At 39.3% G+C, this 17321-nt stretch overlaps 1 protein-coding gene across 1 annotated transcript; it reads left to right on the top strand.

The window, feature by feature from the left end:
- Positions 1–2770: 2770 nt before the first annotated feature.
- On the top strand, positions 2771–15021 carry LOC109030597 (uncharacterized). The gene is made up of 2 exons (XM_019041647.2): positions 2771–2793; positions 6025–15021. The coding sequence occupies exon 2, from the start codon at positions 6034–6036 to the stop codon at positions 6535–6537; it is 504 nt and encodes a 167-aa protein (XP_018897192.2). The 5' UTR covers positions 2771–2793; positions 6025–6033; the 3' UTR covers positions 6538–15021.
- The last annotated feature ends 2300 nt before the right edge of the window (positions 15022–17321 follow it).

The raw sequence follows: 17321 nt of genomic DNA, 5'->3' as shown, positions 1-17321 counted from the left end.
TCATCTCTAACTCCACAATGTGAGTAAGAAACGTTTGCGTTTTTGCGTTTTTCGCTGTAAAAAGCTTTGAAGCGATGGCAAAGGCATAAAATGATTTAGGTGAATGATCAGAACTTTACGCAAAATTTAATATGGCCGTCGTCACGTGCCAGTATCAAGTTGGAAAAGAAGAAATATTTTTGTTTGTCTTATTTGAGGGATGAGTCACTTCACGGCATATTCAATTTTATATTCGCGTGGAGTCGGAAAAAAGAGGTGACTTTTCAAAGCTCACACCATGCAACAATTTAAGATGCTTCTCACGCGGTGGGCGGGTGCAAACATCTAAGGCGCAGAGTAGGTAACTATTCGAGCATGAGGGGCAGTTTTTGGCCTATTTGCAAAAATTGAAGGCGCCGTCCACGCAGTGGGCCGAACTGAAGAGTTAAAGGCGCTGAGTAGGTAACTATTCGCGCATGCAGGACGGTTTTTTGGCCTATCTTCCAAAATTGAAGGTGTCTCCCAAAGTGGAAATACTCGCTTCCTTTTGAATGGATAAAATTAAAAGAGGATTCTTTTCATGATTGACATAACATAAGTTGAGGAAAGTTTGCAGGAAACTTCAAGGCATATAGCAGTTTATTTTAGCGAAAACGGGAGGAAATTTTGCAACGTAAAATGTGAGGTCAATTCCAGTTAAATCTGTTTAATTTTTCTAATGAATACCATCATTTGTGCACCGAAGTTTTGATTGCATTCCAACTTATTCTTGTTACGTCCTCACTTTCGAAGACAATGTCAGATAAACAGTCGGATTACATCCATAACTTTTAAAACCTGACCTTCGCAACAGCGAGTCTTGGAGTGTTTATACGGCTTTTTCAACTACGCATTGTTACTTGGCACAAGGCCTTCTCAGATATGCAAAATTAAATCGTCATGAATGAATCCCTCATCAAATGCAATGGTGCATTTCTCCCTTGTCCTATGAATTTTCGATCAGATGCATCACTTTCCTTGAGTTCGCGTACCGCAGCAACAGCAGTGCCGAGTTAGATGTCTTCCGTTTCCATAGTTTTGATTTTCGGTAGTTCTTTTTAAAGTCATATCATCTAAAAAATTTGTAATTGTGTCAGCGAGTAAAGAGCCTTGCACAAAAAGGGCTAAAATTCGCCCGTTTTCGGGCCCTCGAAATTGGGGTCGGTGTGAGGTATTTTTTCATCTATAGGGTGACCCTTTACACATAATAAAATTTCAGATTGAGTATACGCACCGTTTTTGAAATATGGGGGGGCAAAGTCCCCGATTTTTACTCATATTTGCAGGTATTTTATAGTCGAACTTCGGCTGCTACAAGGTACCGGATGTAGATATTGAAGCGCGGTTTGCGGTGATTTGTCAAGCTATTTCTGGATTATTTTTTCACATCTTTTACAAACCCGCAAATGGTTTTTCGGGGGGGGGGGGGGAGCTTTATTCATACTATCATGACCGTTCGTATACGTCTTACTGGCATTAATTGCTTCGTTCTCGACTCCTCTCCACGCCGTAATCATGATGGTATTTTCTGTTAGGAATCTTTCTTCTTCTTTATATTTGACCAATTCTAATGTTGTCTCCCCCTTTTTCCCTTTTTAAACCCCCCCCCCCCCAATTCTAAACACTCCCTCTCAAGTGTATATTCCTGTGCGGCAGATATGAAGGTGTTATTTGTGGGGAATTATTTTCTGTCTTTATGGTTGATAAACTTTGACCCCACCTATTTCCTCCTTCCCCCCTTTACCCCTGTTTCACCCCCCCCCCCATTTCCACCGTACCTTACTCGAAGTTGTCTGCTCCCTCTGCAGCAGAAATGAGGATGTTTCCGGTAACTATTACACTATCCGATAACTATTATACTCTCACAAAAAAAAGTATTCAAGCATGTAAAAAAGAGAAAAGAGGGGGGGGCAGTGGAAAGAGGGAATAAGGTAGGAAATATGAACTAGTGAGGGGGGATGGGAAAGAGAAAAAAGGGTGGGGGGTGTCTCCCTTGTATTGAGTTTAAAAAAGTAAAAAATTCTTCGCTGGAAACATCCTCATTTCTGCTGCGGAGGGAGCAGACAACTTCGAGTAAGGTACGGTGGAAATTGGGGGGGGGGGGTGAAACAGGGGTAAAGGGGGGAAGGAGGAAATAGGTGGGGTCAAAGTTTATGAACCATAAAGACAGAAAAATAATTCCCCACAAATAACACCTTCATATCTGCCGCACAGGAATATACACTTGAGAGGGAGTGTTTAGAATTGGGGGGGGGGGGGTTTAAAAAGGGAAAAAGGGGGAGACAACATTAGAATTGGTCAAATATAAAGAAGAAGAAAGATTCCTAACAGAAAATACCATCATGATTACGGCGTGGAGAGGAGTCGAGAACGAAGCAATTAATGCCAGTAAGACGTATACGAACGGTCATGATAATATGAATAAAGCTCCCCCCCCCCCCCCCCCGAAAAACCATTTGCGGGTTTGTAAAAGATGTGAAAAAATAATCCAGAAATAGCTTGACAAATCACCGCAAACCGCGCTTCAATATCTACATCCGGTACCTTGTAGCAGCCGAAGTTCGACTATAAAATACCTGCAAATATGAGTAAAAATCGGGGACTTTGCCCCCCCATATCTCAAAAACGGTGCGTATACTCAATCTGAAATTTTATTATGTGTAAAGGGTCACCCTATAGATGAAAAAAAACCTCACACCGACCCCATTTTCGAGGGCCCAAAAACGGGCGAATTTGTGCATGGCTCTTTTCAGTTTTCCCTCCCGAATACCAAAGGTAGGATATTTCCAAGTACGTCTCTTACTAATCAATGTGTGTGCATACGTCGAAAACTGTAGTCAAATCTGGTAGTTTTTCAAAGGCTAACGCCGATGGATTTCTTGACTTTTTTCATAAGACATTTTTCAAGTATGCAAAGGAAAATTCGCTGGGAAACATTCGTTCATTCCATGATTGTTTTTAAATCGTTTTTACCTCTGAAAGAACGTTTATACCAAAATCCTTGTATTTTTTTAAAACAAAAAATAAAAAAAAAGGTTTTGCAGAAGTTTAGCGGAGAAAGTATTGCGTAAATTGTGAATAGTAAATTGAAGAAACTAGGTATTTCAATCAATTTTTCCTCTAAAAGTACGGACAAATTCAAAATTCAGAAATCGTATTAAAAAAACGTGTAAAACTTGATGGTCTTCCAAATTTGAATTTTTGCCTCGGCATTTAACAAAATGCCCGATCTTGACAAGTATTTTAAGACCGCACTTAGGAAAAAAAGAAATCATGGTTAATCAGGATTATTTCATCTATTAATCAACTGATTCAGTTTCACAATGGTAGGTATCTAGAGAATTTCTCCGTGAACCCAACAGCAGGAGCCATCATTTGAATTTGTCTCACATCGCATTTCGAGCTCCCTCTCCATGTTTTAAGCAACTCGGTGAAGACCCGATGTATACCTTTCCTGGAATTTTATTTTCGTTTCAATATCCCAGAATTTACGGTCTCAAGTGGCAACGGGTATTGCGGGGGAGGCAGAGTAATTAGTCGACTCGGAGCCAGGCAAGCACTCGTACCTGGTCACTGATTTTATTATGAAATTATGATAATCACCCGCATAATTACTCCCTGACTTCTCGACCTCGTATTCCTAGTTCCTCTGTCGTTGGAAGCCTGGGTTCAACATTCAATTCGAACAGGTCTAGTCTGCCGAATGACCTGTTAGCGTCCGATGAAAGGTTGTCGGATCATCCGAAAGTGAATAATCAGATTTTTTATTTCTTACGGGGAGGGCGAGGGGAGGAGAGAGAAAAGTAAGAAACGTGTAAATCCTGATCACTCAAGAGGAGTAAAGCAACCGTTTTTATTTGTAAGCACTTCTGAGTGACACAGACGAATCCAGATCCTTCGATCGTGGGGGGGGGGGAAGGGGGAGGTGAAGTAAGTTTGGGAGCTTCCCTTAGAAAATTTAAAACATTTTAAAGCATCTTGTACGGAGTTTGGGTCAATTTTGACATGAATAGTTGCCAAGTATAAGCATCCCTTCCTCTTCTTTCCTTCATTCCTTCTTTCTTTCTGTCTGTCCTCCCTTTTTCTTCTTCCTTTTTTTCGGGCGAGCGGAGAGTACGCCCCCTTCGCCCCCCCTTTGGACCCGCCCATGGTGAGTGACCGCAAAACGGAAGAATTATCGATATACCGAGAATTCGTGATAGTCCGAAAAATGGCAGGACTCCAAATAACGGCGAAAATCTCTGAACAAAAACGAGTGCACCCGAAATTTCAAAAATGTTGGTGATAATAAGCAGATTCTAATCAAAGAGCAAAACAAAAATTGGGTAAAAACGCAGCCTACCGCAGAGAGGCTTAACATAAAGACGCGATAATATGGCTCTTCAGTGAGGAGACGTTGAAAGTTTTTGGTGTATTTCCCGAAGGAAATATACTATTGTGTAATTAATTTTCTCAACTGGCAAAAATACTCCCGCATTTCGGAATTTGATGTGTTTATCATAGGAATGTAATGTCTCGACAGCAGCCAGTTTGGCAACCTCTTGTCAGAGGCTTTGCATTATGCGCGGCCAGCGCCTGGCTCATTGTTTTTTGCGCTCGAAGAATAGTAAACAGCTTAACTAATTTTTATGCCTCCTTTAATATCACTTAATTGTCGTCCTCTTCTGGGTTCATAATCGTCAGGGAGCAAAAACTCAAGTAGCAGGACGTGCCGGCATACTTGAAAGTCTGTCCTGAACCTTGAGTGACTCATATTAAGCTGTCCAACAATTTTTGTAAGTCATCGCAGAACATTATTATTTTGAAAGTAGAAACTGAAGAGTGGTGGTCTCACACATGAAATCAGTTTTCATTTTGAGTTTTTATGAATGCCCCCTACTTTAGATTTAACGATGGGTCCCAGATATTACTGGTCAATCAAGTGCTGCGATCAGAAAACATGTTGCCCAGTGCTAACATTTTTATCTTGTCTAGAGGACCCGTCTGCCGTGCTGAAAAAAAGTCGTATGATCTTTCAGGCGTTGCCAAATTTCCTTTGATAAAATACGAAACTGTAGAGAAAGTGAATATTTCTCTTCCAATTTTGTTCGCAACTTATCCAAAATATCTGATATTTTCAAGGAAAAGTATGCAAACCCTTTCCTAAAATACATGTTTATCAGGGAGAATTTGGTAACATACAAATTTTCATACGGTGTCAATATTTTTAGCACGACAGCAGTTAATATGACTCTAATACATACATGCAAGTAAGTCGCTTTATAGCACTCCTTGGCGCTTATCGACACCTAACCTCCACTGTCCCCTGTCGAACCACAACCCTTCGGGCATTGAGCGTCTCAGCGTTTTTGTTTCAATCCCATCTCTCCAACCTCTCCTTGGGTGCCCTCTGCGCTTCCTCCACGGAGAAAAAAACCTCGTGGGTGGGACCCAAAGTTTAGGTCACATGGATCTCTGAAGTTTTCAGATTGAGCATCTGAACACTTAAGGTCGAGCTGTAAAACTTCGGTTTTCACATCTGAAGTACTTCAGATGTGAGAACCGAAGTTTTTCGGATGTGAGACTCGAAGTTTTTCGGATGTGAGAATCGAAGTTTTTCGGATGTGAGAATCGAAGTTTTTCGGATGTGAGAATCGAAGTTTTTCGGATGTGAGAATCGAAGTTTTTCGGATGTGAGAATCGAAGTTTTTCGGATGTGAAAACCGAAGTACTTCAGATTTAAGAACTGAAGTTTCCGATGTGTGATCCAAACCTCAGCAGATGGACCTAAAGTGTTCAGATGCTCAATCAGAAAATTTCAGAGATCCATATGACCTAAACTTCGGGTCCCACGCCGGAGGTTTTTTTCTCCGTGTAGGAGGAACCCAATCAAGGACCTTGTTTTGCAATTTTATCTTGCTATCTTCTGAACATGGCCATACCAAATGAGTTTTTTCGTCATAATGTCTCCAGTATCATGTCTTAACATTTCTAGGAAGCTAAAGTGGTGGGTTTTCTGTGTTGCAGGTGTGTGAGATGGCGGAGGGCGTTCGGCGCCGGTTGTTCCAGGACGAGGAGCCGGTGGCCGGGACCGGCGGCTCCGGGGGGCGCGGGCGGGGCTCGGAGCCGGGGGCCGGCGAGGGCGAGAACATCACCAACAGCCTCCTGGAGCAGATCAAGCTGGAGCAGGAGGCGGCCCGCGACCGGTGGAACTTCGACTTCGAGAAGGAGGAGCCGCTGCCCGGGCGCTGGGAGTGGGTCCGCAAGGGCGAGTCCCGCTTCGAGAACTTCGGCGAGGACCAGGACGAGTACTTCCTCGCCCGGGAGCAGCCGGAGGCCCCCGACCAGGACAGCAACCACAGCGACGTCTTCCTCGACGCCCACGCCTCCATGACCCTCGCCCAGGACGACCCGGGCAGGAGACCCAGAGACCGCAAGAGAACGACAGCCGCGCCGACGATTCCGGCCCCATGCGGTAGAGTAAGACTTAAGCTAGACCAAGTTTACATCTTTGGTGATCAGGAAACTGCCCTCACTTGAGGCACTTAAGATCAAAACTTCAGGGGCGGTCTGGCCAGAGGTGCTAGGGTGTCGTGCATCCCAGAAATTTGGCTCAGAGAACGACAGCCATGCCGAAGATTCCGGCCCCATGCGGTAGAGTAAGACCTAAGCCAGACCAAGTTTACATCTTTGGTGATAAGGAAACTGCCCTCACTTGAGGCACTTAAGATCAAAACCTCAGGGCGGTCTGGCCAGGGGTGCTAGGGTGTCATAGCATCCCAGAAATTTGGCTCAGGGGACCCCCAAAACTTGGAAACCCCGCATGAAGGAGTACTTTTGGTAAGTTACTGGGGTTAAACACGAGAAAGCGGACCCCGAAATCGTATCCGCACCCCCAAGGATGTTCGAGCCAAACCGACACTGCCCCTATCTCCAGCTCGGGCCGAGTATTGAAAGTTTAAAGAAGCCCGACAGTGGCGTGGCGTGCTTTGCGATATATCGATTGAGTTACCATTTAAACCTGTGGGAAAGGATCGATTATTAGGGTGTTCGCAGCGAACACCCTAAAAATCGATTCTTTATCACAGCTCAAAAGGGAAAATATCGATAATCGATCATTCACGCCTCGCCACTGAAGCCCGAAGACCTCAAAATGCGATATATTGCTTGTTTAAGATAGAGCTGCGTGTAGTCTTGTCATGTAACGTAGTTTCAATATTCTGGCTGCTGAAATGATTGTTTGAAATCTTCGAAAAACTGTTTTTCTCTACCCAGGACCATGTCAGCAGCCAAATTTTTAAAATCTAGTGTCTGTTGATTAGACAAGAGGAGACAATGGAAGAAATGGAGTTTTGTGATTGGTCAGCTTCGTCAGTCGTATTTTTTGTCGTGGCGGATTTGACGACGAAGTAACGGAAACCCAAGAGGTGACTTTAGCTTCTCGTTGATTCCACCCTGTCATAGGCACGAGAAAGAGGTTAATAGACAAAGCAGAGTAACCAAATGACACCATTCCTCCATAGTTTTGTTTTGAAATTTCAAAAATCAGGCCTAAGGAGTTCGGATTGAATTCCTCGAAAGAAAAGGATTTTACTGATTTGATTCTACAAGACTATATAATTCTGAAAAGCCTAAACATGGGAAGCAATAATCCAACATAACCTCATTTCTTGGAGAAAAAGTAAATATTTTAGGTTTTGATCTTTGGTGCCTTACTTTTCTGATTTCCTTCTTGTCCTTTAAAAGGTGATGAAGGATCTCACAGAAGGTGGAGCCCCTAGGAAATACATGCAAGGATTTTTAAAAAAAACCTCTCGAAAACTTAATAATTGTCTCCATCAAGTTTTTGCTGATACTTTGATGGAAATTTTTGACTTAAATTCGCTCTAGTCCGCAGAGTCTTTTGGATGCCCTAAGAGACTTTTAATGAAAATATATTGTAAAAATGCAAGTATTTGAACGCTGAAATAAGGTGCCTCACTTTATCGTATGACTCGTTTCATAACGAAGTTTTTCCAGTCCGACTTATATAACACAATACCGCAATACGTTTACCAGGAAAATTCGCGCGGAATCGATTTATTTATTGCTCATCCAGAGTCTGAATTTTTAAGAAAAGAACAAAGAATGATGTTATAGAAATGCTGAAGCAATAAATTACATACTTTCGTCAAGTTTTAGTTTCCGGATGGATTTTTTTTCAAATGTATTTTCTGTCGCTATTTTTAATAGCTTTTTTAACTATAGACTTATGGGTATGTTTTTCAAGAATTATATATCCTAATTGAATTTCATCGGATATGGTGGTGCCTAGAAGACCATACCGATCTATGTTATATCAGACTAAATATCATTATTGTGAAATATTTATTTCTATCTACTTAAAAAAGTAGCCTTGTTACAAAGTTGACAAATTTTATCTCAAAGGTGACTTCATCCACTTAGCTAGTCAAAACCCCACAAATTTATGTATATTCTAGATTTCTATTTTATTCGAGTCCATTAATAGATTAATTGTGCGTGTTTTGTTGTATTAGGTGCACTCAAATTTTGTAGATAGAAAAGCACAACACTCGGTTTTGTTTCTGGTTAAAAATTGCACATGCACAGCGTATTCTAATCAAAATTTGCACGTTGTTTATCTTCAATGAGTAGAGGCTTCGTTTGTGCAATATGAGTGTTTATAGACTTCTCTTTTTAAAAGTACCGGAAAAGGGGACTTCCATTCATTCTCATCATGATTCATTCGTGTCACAGGCTTTTAAAATTGTATGAAAAATTGATTTTTTTTTTCAAATTGAATGGATCAATTTTCGTTTTTGAAAACGTACATTTTCCAAAAATGCATATTCAAATTTATGAATTTGCACATTTGTTAATAATTTATTTATGAATTTAAATTATCGTCGCATCTTCGGCATTTTTTCAATGAAAAAACTTTGATCAAATTGGCTCGCAGCATCATAGCACCGAATATCTTTTAAGCAACACTATGCCATCAAATATCCAGCAACGACCATGAGCTCTCATAGAAGTCCCCTTTTTCGAAGCTACGTCTCTTTTGTGAATTGTAGTCCAGGAGAAATACGAAACGTTTCGCACGTTATCGATTCTCTATTATTTATTTTATTAATTTATTTTTTTAAATTATTTCTCAATCTTAGGCGGTACGGTGGCATGAATTAAAAAGGTGGGTATCATTCATTTCCCTGATTTTGGTTCGTAATCGGTAACAACTTCATTTCATTCCATCTGAATATGTAGAAAGAGAGCGCTTACGTTCATAAAGGAGACTTACTCGTCACCTTTCATGTTGTACTTTCTACAGAGTGATCCAAAAGTCCCGTACCACTTCTATAATTTCAAATGTTCTTGCTCCTTTTCAAGGTGGACCCTTCAAAATTTTAAGCTGCCTCAAAGATCGTTTTTTTGACCTAGGAGCACTCAGAAAATGCCAAGCCTCCATCTCAATTTGTCTAAAAGTTACAGGAATTATACTTGAAGCTAGTGGTGAGGAACTTTTGGATCACCCTGTATGCATTTTCTTTTGGAGAAGTTAGTAAGGATATTACCGAGAGACGACCTCATGAGGGAAAATATTTAGATATGCTCTGTAGATATGCACTCACGTAAGAGTAAAGCGTTAAGTTCCTTTTCGTATTTTTAGTAGTTTATATAGTTAATTGAAAATCTAGTGAAAAAAGTATTGTAAATATTCTAAAATAAAAGAAGATACAGCGGATTTATTGAAAAAGAAGCATTTTGTGGTAAATCGAGCCATTCGGCGAAATTATTTACAATGCGTGTTCTAGGGAAAATTTGTGCCCAGAATATTCTCGTTAGGGGAGTAAGAAAATTGTTAAGGGCGAAATTTTTGGGGGAATAATTACCTAAGTTCGAATCGGCTTTAGTTTATTGACGTGACTTAACTTTCCATCGTTTTTGAACGGACTTTCTATCACAACTACCGAAAAGTTCAGTCCCTTGAACAAACAAAAGCCGGTGCGTTCTATTGAACCAAATATTATTTCCGTGATATCAAAAACAGATTCTGGGCTTTACATTCTATTCGTAGGTTATTCTATAGTCCTAGAGCGAAGTCTGTTATGAAAATTCGAGTTTTGATCTCATCAAACTTTCAAAAAGCATAGAAAAATGAAGAATAGCGTACATAATTTAAAGTCCATTGTTATCATATCGCACAGCAAAACTTGCTGAGAATGTATTTTCTTTTTCAATAATAGCCCTATAAGGTATGTCAATATCCTCTCATTTTATCTTGAACGACTGCTTGAAATTTAGTATTTATTTAGACATATTCTCTATTCATTAATTTATCTCACTGATTAATTATTTACTTATTTGTTCTAGTAGAACTGTGATTTTTTTGTACCGCATACTCGAAGAGTAATCGCGTAAGATTTTCTGTAAGAGAGATGGAAATTTAATTTTAACGTGCGAGATATCTCATCAGTATGTTTTCCCTCTCTTTTTATCTTTTATTTATTTATTTATTCATTTTTAATAGTTTGGAGCTTGATCTGAAACATAGTTTTAAAAAATCAGATTAGAAGTTGTATGAAGCAATCTCCACTTCTAGAAATCCTCACTTGATGAAAACTGTTCGTCAAGTCTCCAAATTTCTGCATTCTCCGTACTTTTTTCATTCGGACAGAGTTTTTTGATGTCTAGGTTTTTTCGATTGAGTAACGATGCAAAAATAATCATCCGTGAATTTATTTTAGTTTACTTAAGAAGAAAGGAATCACGACACTAACTTAAGGTACTTAAGGTACACTTAAGCTTTGTGTTCCACTATGGAGAGGTAATCGTATATTTAGAGCAATTTAGTGTGTTTAATGATCATACCGTCTACACATCCCGGCGACCTAAAAATCGCGACTCTCACAACAGATTCAGACGCAAACCTTGGATCTACCCAACCTCCCTCATCTTAATTATAGTTATCTTCCAGCTAGTTGCCCGGCGCGAGTGCAAGAATAATTTTGCAGTGCAAGACTCAGGCTTCAAGCGATAACCCTCGACTCTATTTGTATGCTCCTCTTCTTTTAATTAATTAATTGGCACTCACGTAACGCACGGCTTATCGACTTGCCTCTCTCATCAGTTTATTTCAGAATAATTAATGACTGGATTTTATTGAAATTGAGCGATTACGCGCTTGCAATCCGATGCGCTGAGATTCGCTTGCATTCGGGATGCACCCAATCTTGCATGCTATTATTTTATGCTTGTACGATTGATCAGTGGCACGAAGTCACCATGTGACGGACGATTTTTAACCGTCAAATGCAATGCACATACATTAGGAAAATTTTATCGCAATCTCGGTTTCAATGCGCGATGAACCTAGTTGTTGATTACACTGCAGAAAATGTCCTCAACCTAATTTCTCCATATTAGATACTTGTTTCCCATTTTAACAGTTTTTGTCCATATTTTCAACTTCTATTTTAAACCAGTTGCTTACTCAGGCACTTGTATATCCTACTGATGCATGGGTAAATAACCCTGGGCCATACTTAGTTAAGACCACACTATTGGGAATTCCAAATTCTAGCAGTAATGCAATGAACGCCAGCAGTATCTTACATCATTGTATCAGAAATTGGGCATTGCATGGAGATTGTTTCTACCTTTTTTTCGATTTTTTAATTTTATTTATTAATTTTCCTTTCTAAAAGTTTCTCAATGGTTTGTACAGACAAAGACAAGGCTGTGAAACATGTAATAGTGCTATTGATAATTTAGGTTTATTTTTAAGGAAGAATGTGTAATGCAACGCAATATATATCATCTTTATCGTGTCAACAGTGACAAATCAAAGCTTATTGTGAACCTTGACTTTGGACCTCATAACTTCAAATGAAGCAACTGAATTGAGTGACTCGACAAAATTTCTTTGATAATATCGCAAACACTGTCGTTACAAGCGTAGGCATTTCTGAAAAATGTTTCGTTCGTTTATCTTTCAGAATTTTTAAGTTCATCGCATTACCGACATAAATATGAGGAGATGGAATGTTTCTCACCAATAGTATACCAAGATTCTTTTAGTAAAGGTACGATCTGTCGTGCAGATGAGTTGTCGTGAGGTTGCACGTCCAAGAGCACACAGTAGATCAAAGAATAGTAATTAGAAAATGCATTCTATCAATTTTTCATAACCTCCCTCGAGTTTTTAAAGCACCGCTACATTTTCCATGAAGTATCTGTTCACCTTTCGGTATCTGAAATCACCTAACTAAAAATTTCCACGCAAATTCATTACGTTAGATTAATTTAATATACTTTTAAGAACCTCTTCATTCACGCGCCAGACGGTCGAAAAGGGTCAAGTTGAACAGCAATATATATTTTCCTCATCTGAGCATTAGAATACTGCACTCTCCTTGTTAGGAGAGCAGTAATTAAACGTCATGTATTCACAATGGCAGTAATTTCTCAGTTGCCACAATGGCATCTGTAAGGGTATCTTGTGAGTCACGCTTTCAAGAACTACATTGATTCTATTTCCCATCGTGTTATGCTTTTCGCCAGTAAATATTACTAGTTCTCTCTAAATCGTGGGTCAATAATAGGTCTGGTTATTCAAGTAGAGTAAATTAATAATAAAACTTTTTTTTTTTAATTGCTCTGTAAACCCGACGAAAGAAGAAAGCATGTCAGTATTGTCAGTCTCTCCGACTGATAAAAACATTGGATCTGGAAAAACAATATCCGTTTCCCGTCACTTTTTGTCTGAAACATTCTCATTTTGCAGCACTTTCAATATCGGATCTAGTGATTTGACAACAATCCATCGAAGAATCAAACGGGGCCTTAGCAAACGCCTTGCCTTTGGGAGCATTAATTACCCCCAGCAGTGAAGAGGAAAAGAAGGGTCATAAACGATCTCGCGCCGAGTTTTATTGGTCCTCCGAGATGCAATTAGACGCGAACCCCGTGCATTAGAGTCTGGTCACGAAGCAGTGCGATTTTTCGAACGTCTCGAATTAAAAAAGAAAAAAAATCTCGAAATGCCGCAGCCTAAAACTTCAAGTCCGGGTGTTTATGATCCGGACGCAATACGCGTGCGGTGGTTCAGTTTCATGAATTTGATGGACAAAGTGAGTACTCCACCGAATACCTTTTTTAAAAAATAAAAATAGCATTGTGTTTAAATTGAGATGATTAAATTAAAATCGTTGAACCAATGGAGCCAAAGACACTAGGAGGACACATTATGCTCCCTACTAATTTCTTTCAAAAGTTATTCCGAACGTTAAATGTTTTCTTGCTGTATTTTGCTGATCGGCGAAACGCTATGTTTACGATTAGGTGTTACTTTGGAAATTTTTAAACCATATCGTGCGACACACACTCAAATGAAAAAAAAATAGTAAATAAAGCAACGAATGAAAGTCATGCAAACTTTTTTAACCTTAAGTAAACATTTCCAGAATCGAACTGGGTATCTAGTAACATGAAATAGGCTACAAACTAGATAAATTCTATGAATTTTTACAAATTTAATCTGGTAAAAATTGCGTTTAAAAAAAAAAACACTATTTATGAACCAAACTTAAAATTTACATTTTAATTGACGTATGAACTTTTAATTTGACCCGAAAATTTTAATTATTTGCACGCATTTTGGTTCTCTTGATCGTAAGAAAAACCGCAGATGAGCGCGATTCTTCCCACTGAGCGACACCTCTTGAATCCCTTTTTATTCCCAGATCGGCCGAAACTCGTAAAAATTTGCACTATAAAATCGGCCTCCCCAGGCCGCATCAATAAAAAGAACAGCGCGCAGATAGGGATTCCTCTAACTCTGTACCCGTTTAATTGGTGATGCTCATTAGTACACCTCACATCGCGATGCTCTTTCGGTTTTCCGTCATTTAGAGCCGTGATTCTGCGGTTTAATTTATCGCTTTGCAAATTTGCAATTGCAGGTTTGTTTTCGGAGGAAGTCTGGCCGTAAGCCGACGCGAACATGGGAACCGTCTGGTGCCCAGACGGAGGGTCAAGGCAAAGTGATTTCATCAAGTGATATCGATTGATTGCTTTCACCGATGCCCCCTTCGTCAATTCGGCAAAGGAAACCAAACAAGTTAGATCGTAACCAAATCTTCATCACCATATCCCCAAAAAATCTTCCAAAAATTTTCTCAAGGCTCTTTAGGATTTTTTTTAATGAATCAATAAACAATTTTGCTGGTTCATTTTTTATTTTATTCATATGAGACTCCTTCATATTAAAATGCTTTTTCATTTGAATGTGACTTTATGTAACTCAAAAAATTTACCGATAATGCGATGAATTTTTCTCCTCAAGTCTATGACTACGGTCCTTTAGAAGGTAATCATATACTTTAAATCTGAACTGATCAGTTTGACTGTAGCGTATTAAGATAGTTCGAAACATAGATGTCCATTCGACACATATCTTCGTAAATGATATATTTCTAGTATAATTAAATTTTATTTATTATCGTTATGCTTTTTTATTTTTATTTATATTTTTTTCTTTTAATATTTTTTAGATGTATGTAAGTAGTGCTTCGACGTACTCAGCGCCGGCAAGTGCATTGAGGAATGCGTTTGGGCTAGATATCACCTAATCATTGTGTTGTTGAAACGCATTTTAATTTTGTAAAAATATAGTAGGTAATTTTTTTTATAGACGTTTTTCTCCTTTTAAAATTATTAAATGTCTTTATTCTGTATATGTAGTTAAGGGACGATTGTGTAACCCGTGTGTGGTGAGCAGTTTATGCGAGCCACTCCACTGTAATATAGTAATGCACACATTCGAAGACAGCTAATAATCCAAAGACTGACAATGCTTTTCATACTAACTTAAGTTAATATGTAACTTAGTCTGTACAGTAATTTCACTTTTGTCTACTTATATGTAATAATTTATTCTCATGTATGTTGACTTAGTTAAAATTTGTAAATATTCTGATTTTCAATGTAGATGGTTTAATAAAAACAAAGTTGTTTAAAAAATAATCAGCTTCTGTTTTTTCCCTCCCTCTCAATAAGTTGAGTCTTTAGTATGCTTTAGTTCAACGTTAAGTTGCAGACAAATAACTTAATTCAATAAGTAAACCAGGGTATCTCAACGGAAGAAGAAAATGCGGAAAGGAATTATAAACATTAATGTTACCGATAGAACAAACTTTTTTCTTTGTCTATTTCTCATCTTCAAAGTTTTTCATAAGATGGTCAGTGAAAATTGAAGAAATTGTGACCTACAACCACAGACTAAAAACAAGTTTAAAAACAGTAAAACGTTGTAAAACGAGTAAAAAACCAAGGGTTCAAAAACTAAAACTTACTTCACATGATTTCAATTAATAAAGTTCGTTTGCTTTTTTAATTCAAAGTATATCTAGTGTCTTTATAAAACAAAGAGGTTATCGCACCGTCAAATAAAACATTATTCGTCGGTACCATATTCTTAACCAGAAAATATTCCTAGTAATGTATACAAAGTTATATTTTTCAAAGTAACATATATTTTTTATACTATTCTTCAAGCCTAAAGAAAACTCACTAAAAGTATATTTATGTTGTGGTCATTCAGAGGCACCTCTTCAAACCTCAAGATATCACACATCATCATCGTGTCTTCATTTTAAAATGGATGAGCCTGGCCACATTACTGCAAGCAACTATTCCTGCTCCTGAGCCGCCCACATTGCCTGCTCCAGTTTTGAAGGCGAAATAGTCAGAATGAGGGCGCAATGATGCACTGTTGACAGTAGTCCTCTGATAGAATGTTTAATGCAAATGGTTATAGTCACATTGGTGTTTACCTAATTTCCGAATTTTAGAGAGAGGGTAAAAGTTGTTGGACGAACAATTACTGAGCTCGAAAGGAGAGGAATTTACAAGAAAAGAGGAAAATAAGAAAAGAAAATATTGACAAAACCTTAAAAAATTGTAAAAATTGAGCATGTTTTCACATTAAAACAGCTGATTGGAAATACAGAGAAGGCAGGGGAAGTTAAAAGCTCCTCCACCTTTCGACAACGATGCCCCTTCAAAAAATAAAACGAGACTTAATTCACGCTCTGCTGGTCGATTTTCGAATCGTTATCGAACGAACTCGATCGATAAACTCCCTATCTTGACAATGCTATGTATCGATCAAGGTCATTCGATAACGATTCGACAATCGACCCGCTGGGCATGAGAGTTCCCAAACCGTGAAAGAGGGCCCCGAACGGAAGGGTGTCGGCTGAGATTTTGGTGGTTATGGCCATGGCCGGAGTGCGTGGCCGTGGCCGTAACGAGACAAAGGGCCCCCTGGGTGGGGTGGGGGTGGGGGGGCTGGAGTCGGGGCCATGGCCACTTAGCTGGAACAAGTGCGACGCCGACGCCTCGCTCCGTGGAGTCGCATCCACATCCGGCCTGGTCAGTCTCATTTCCGCCTCACCTCCAGGCGCGGTGTTCCAACCCGATCATCCAGGTGACGAGGGGGGCGGAGGGGGGCACGGGGCGAGGGTGGACAGCTCGACAGCGCGTCTAGCTCGGGGCTTCCTCAAAGGATTATAACCCCTTACTGTCGTGCTCAGGCAAAACGCCGTATGAACGCTCCGATGTTGTCAACTTCATTTTTATAAACTACGCATTTTCTGGAGATTTTTGGATTATTTCTCCTTGAAACATTCGGAGCGTTTCCTCCAGAGTTTAGTCCAGCGCTCCTGGAAATTTCAAGGGAAAATATTCATATCTCTGTAAAATAAAAGTTTCGTCGTTGAAAATTTGACAGCAGTCGAAGACTCATACAGTGTGCTTCCTTAGCATAGAAATATAGGAAAAGCACAGAGGGAGTATTAATGTGTACTGAGGAGGCAGAAGATGATTTCATAATCGGTCGGGATTAGATTCTGTCCGATAATTGTCTACCTCGACACGAGGGGTGGATCAGGAATCTGATGAAATCTTTGAAGTTATCGACGACACCGTTTTGATGACGGATTAGATAGGTTTCATCAAGGACGAAGAAGAGACTTCAATGTCAATCCTGTGAAATTTAAAAAGTCTAATCTAAGACGAATTTGTATTATAGAACTGGGTATGTGTCAGGTAAAAAAGAAAGGAACTTCTCCCACGATCTGGTCCACTCATAACCTCCAAGAGAAAAGAACGTAACTACATCATGCATGGAAACGTATCAACTTTCATATTAATCCTACAAAATGTAAAAAAGTGTCAAAATAAGAGAATTTTGTGATCCATGACGAGGTGTATGCGTTATACTTAACTAAGAAGATTCTCTCACGATCTGGACTACTTGTGGT

This window comes from Bemisia tabaci, chromosome 3, assembly GCF_918797505.1.
Source record: "Bemisia tabaci chromosome 3, PGI_BMITA_v3".
Taxonomy (NCBI): domain Eukaryota; kingdom Metazoa; phylum Arthropoda; class Insecta; order Hemiptera; family Aleyrodidae; genus Bemisia; species Bemisia tabaci.
This window is presented reverse-complemented; position numbering and strand designations above follow the sequence as displayed.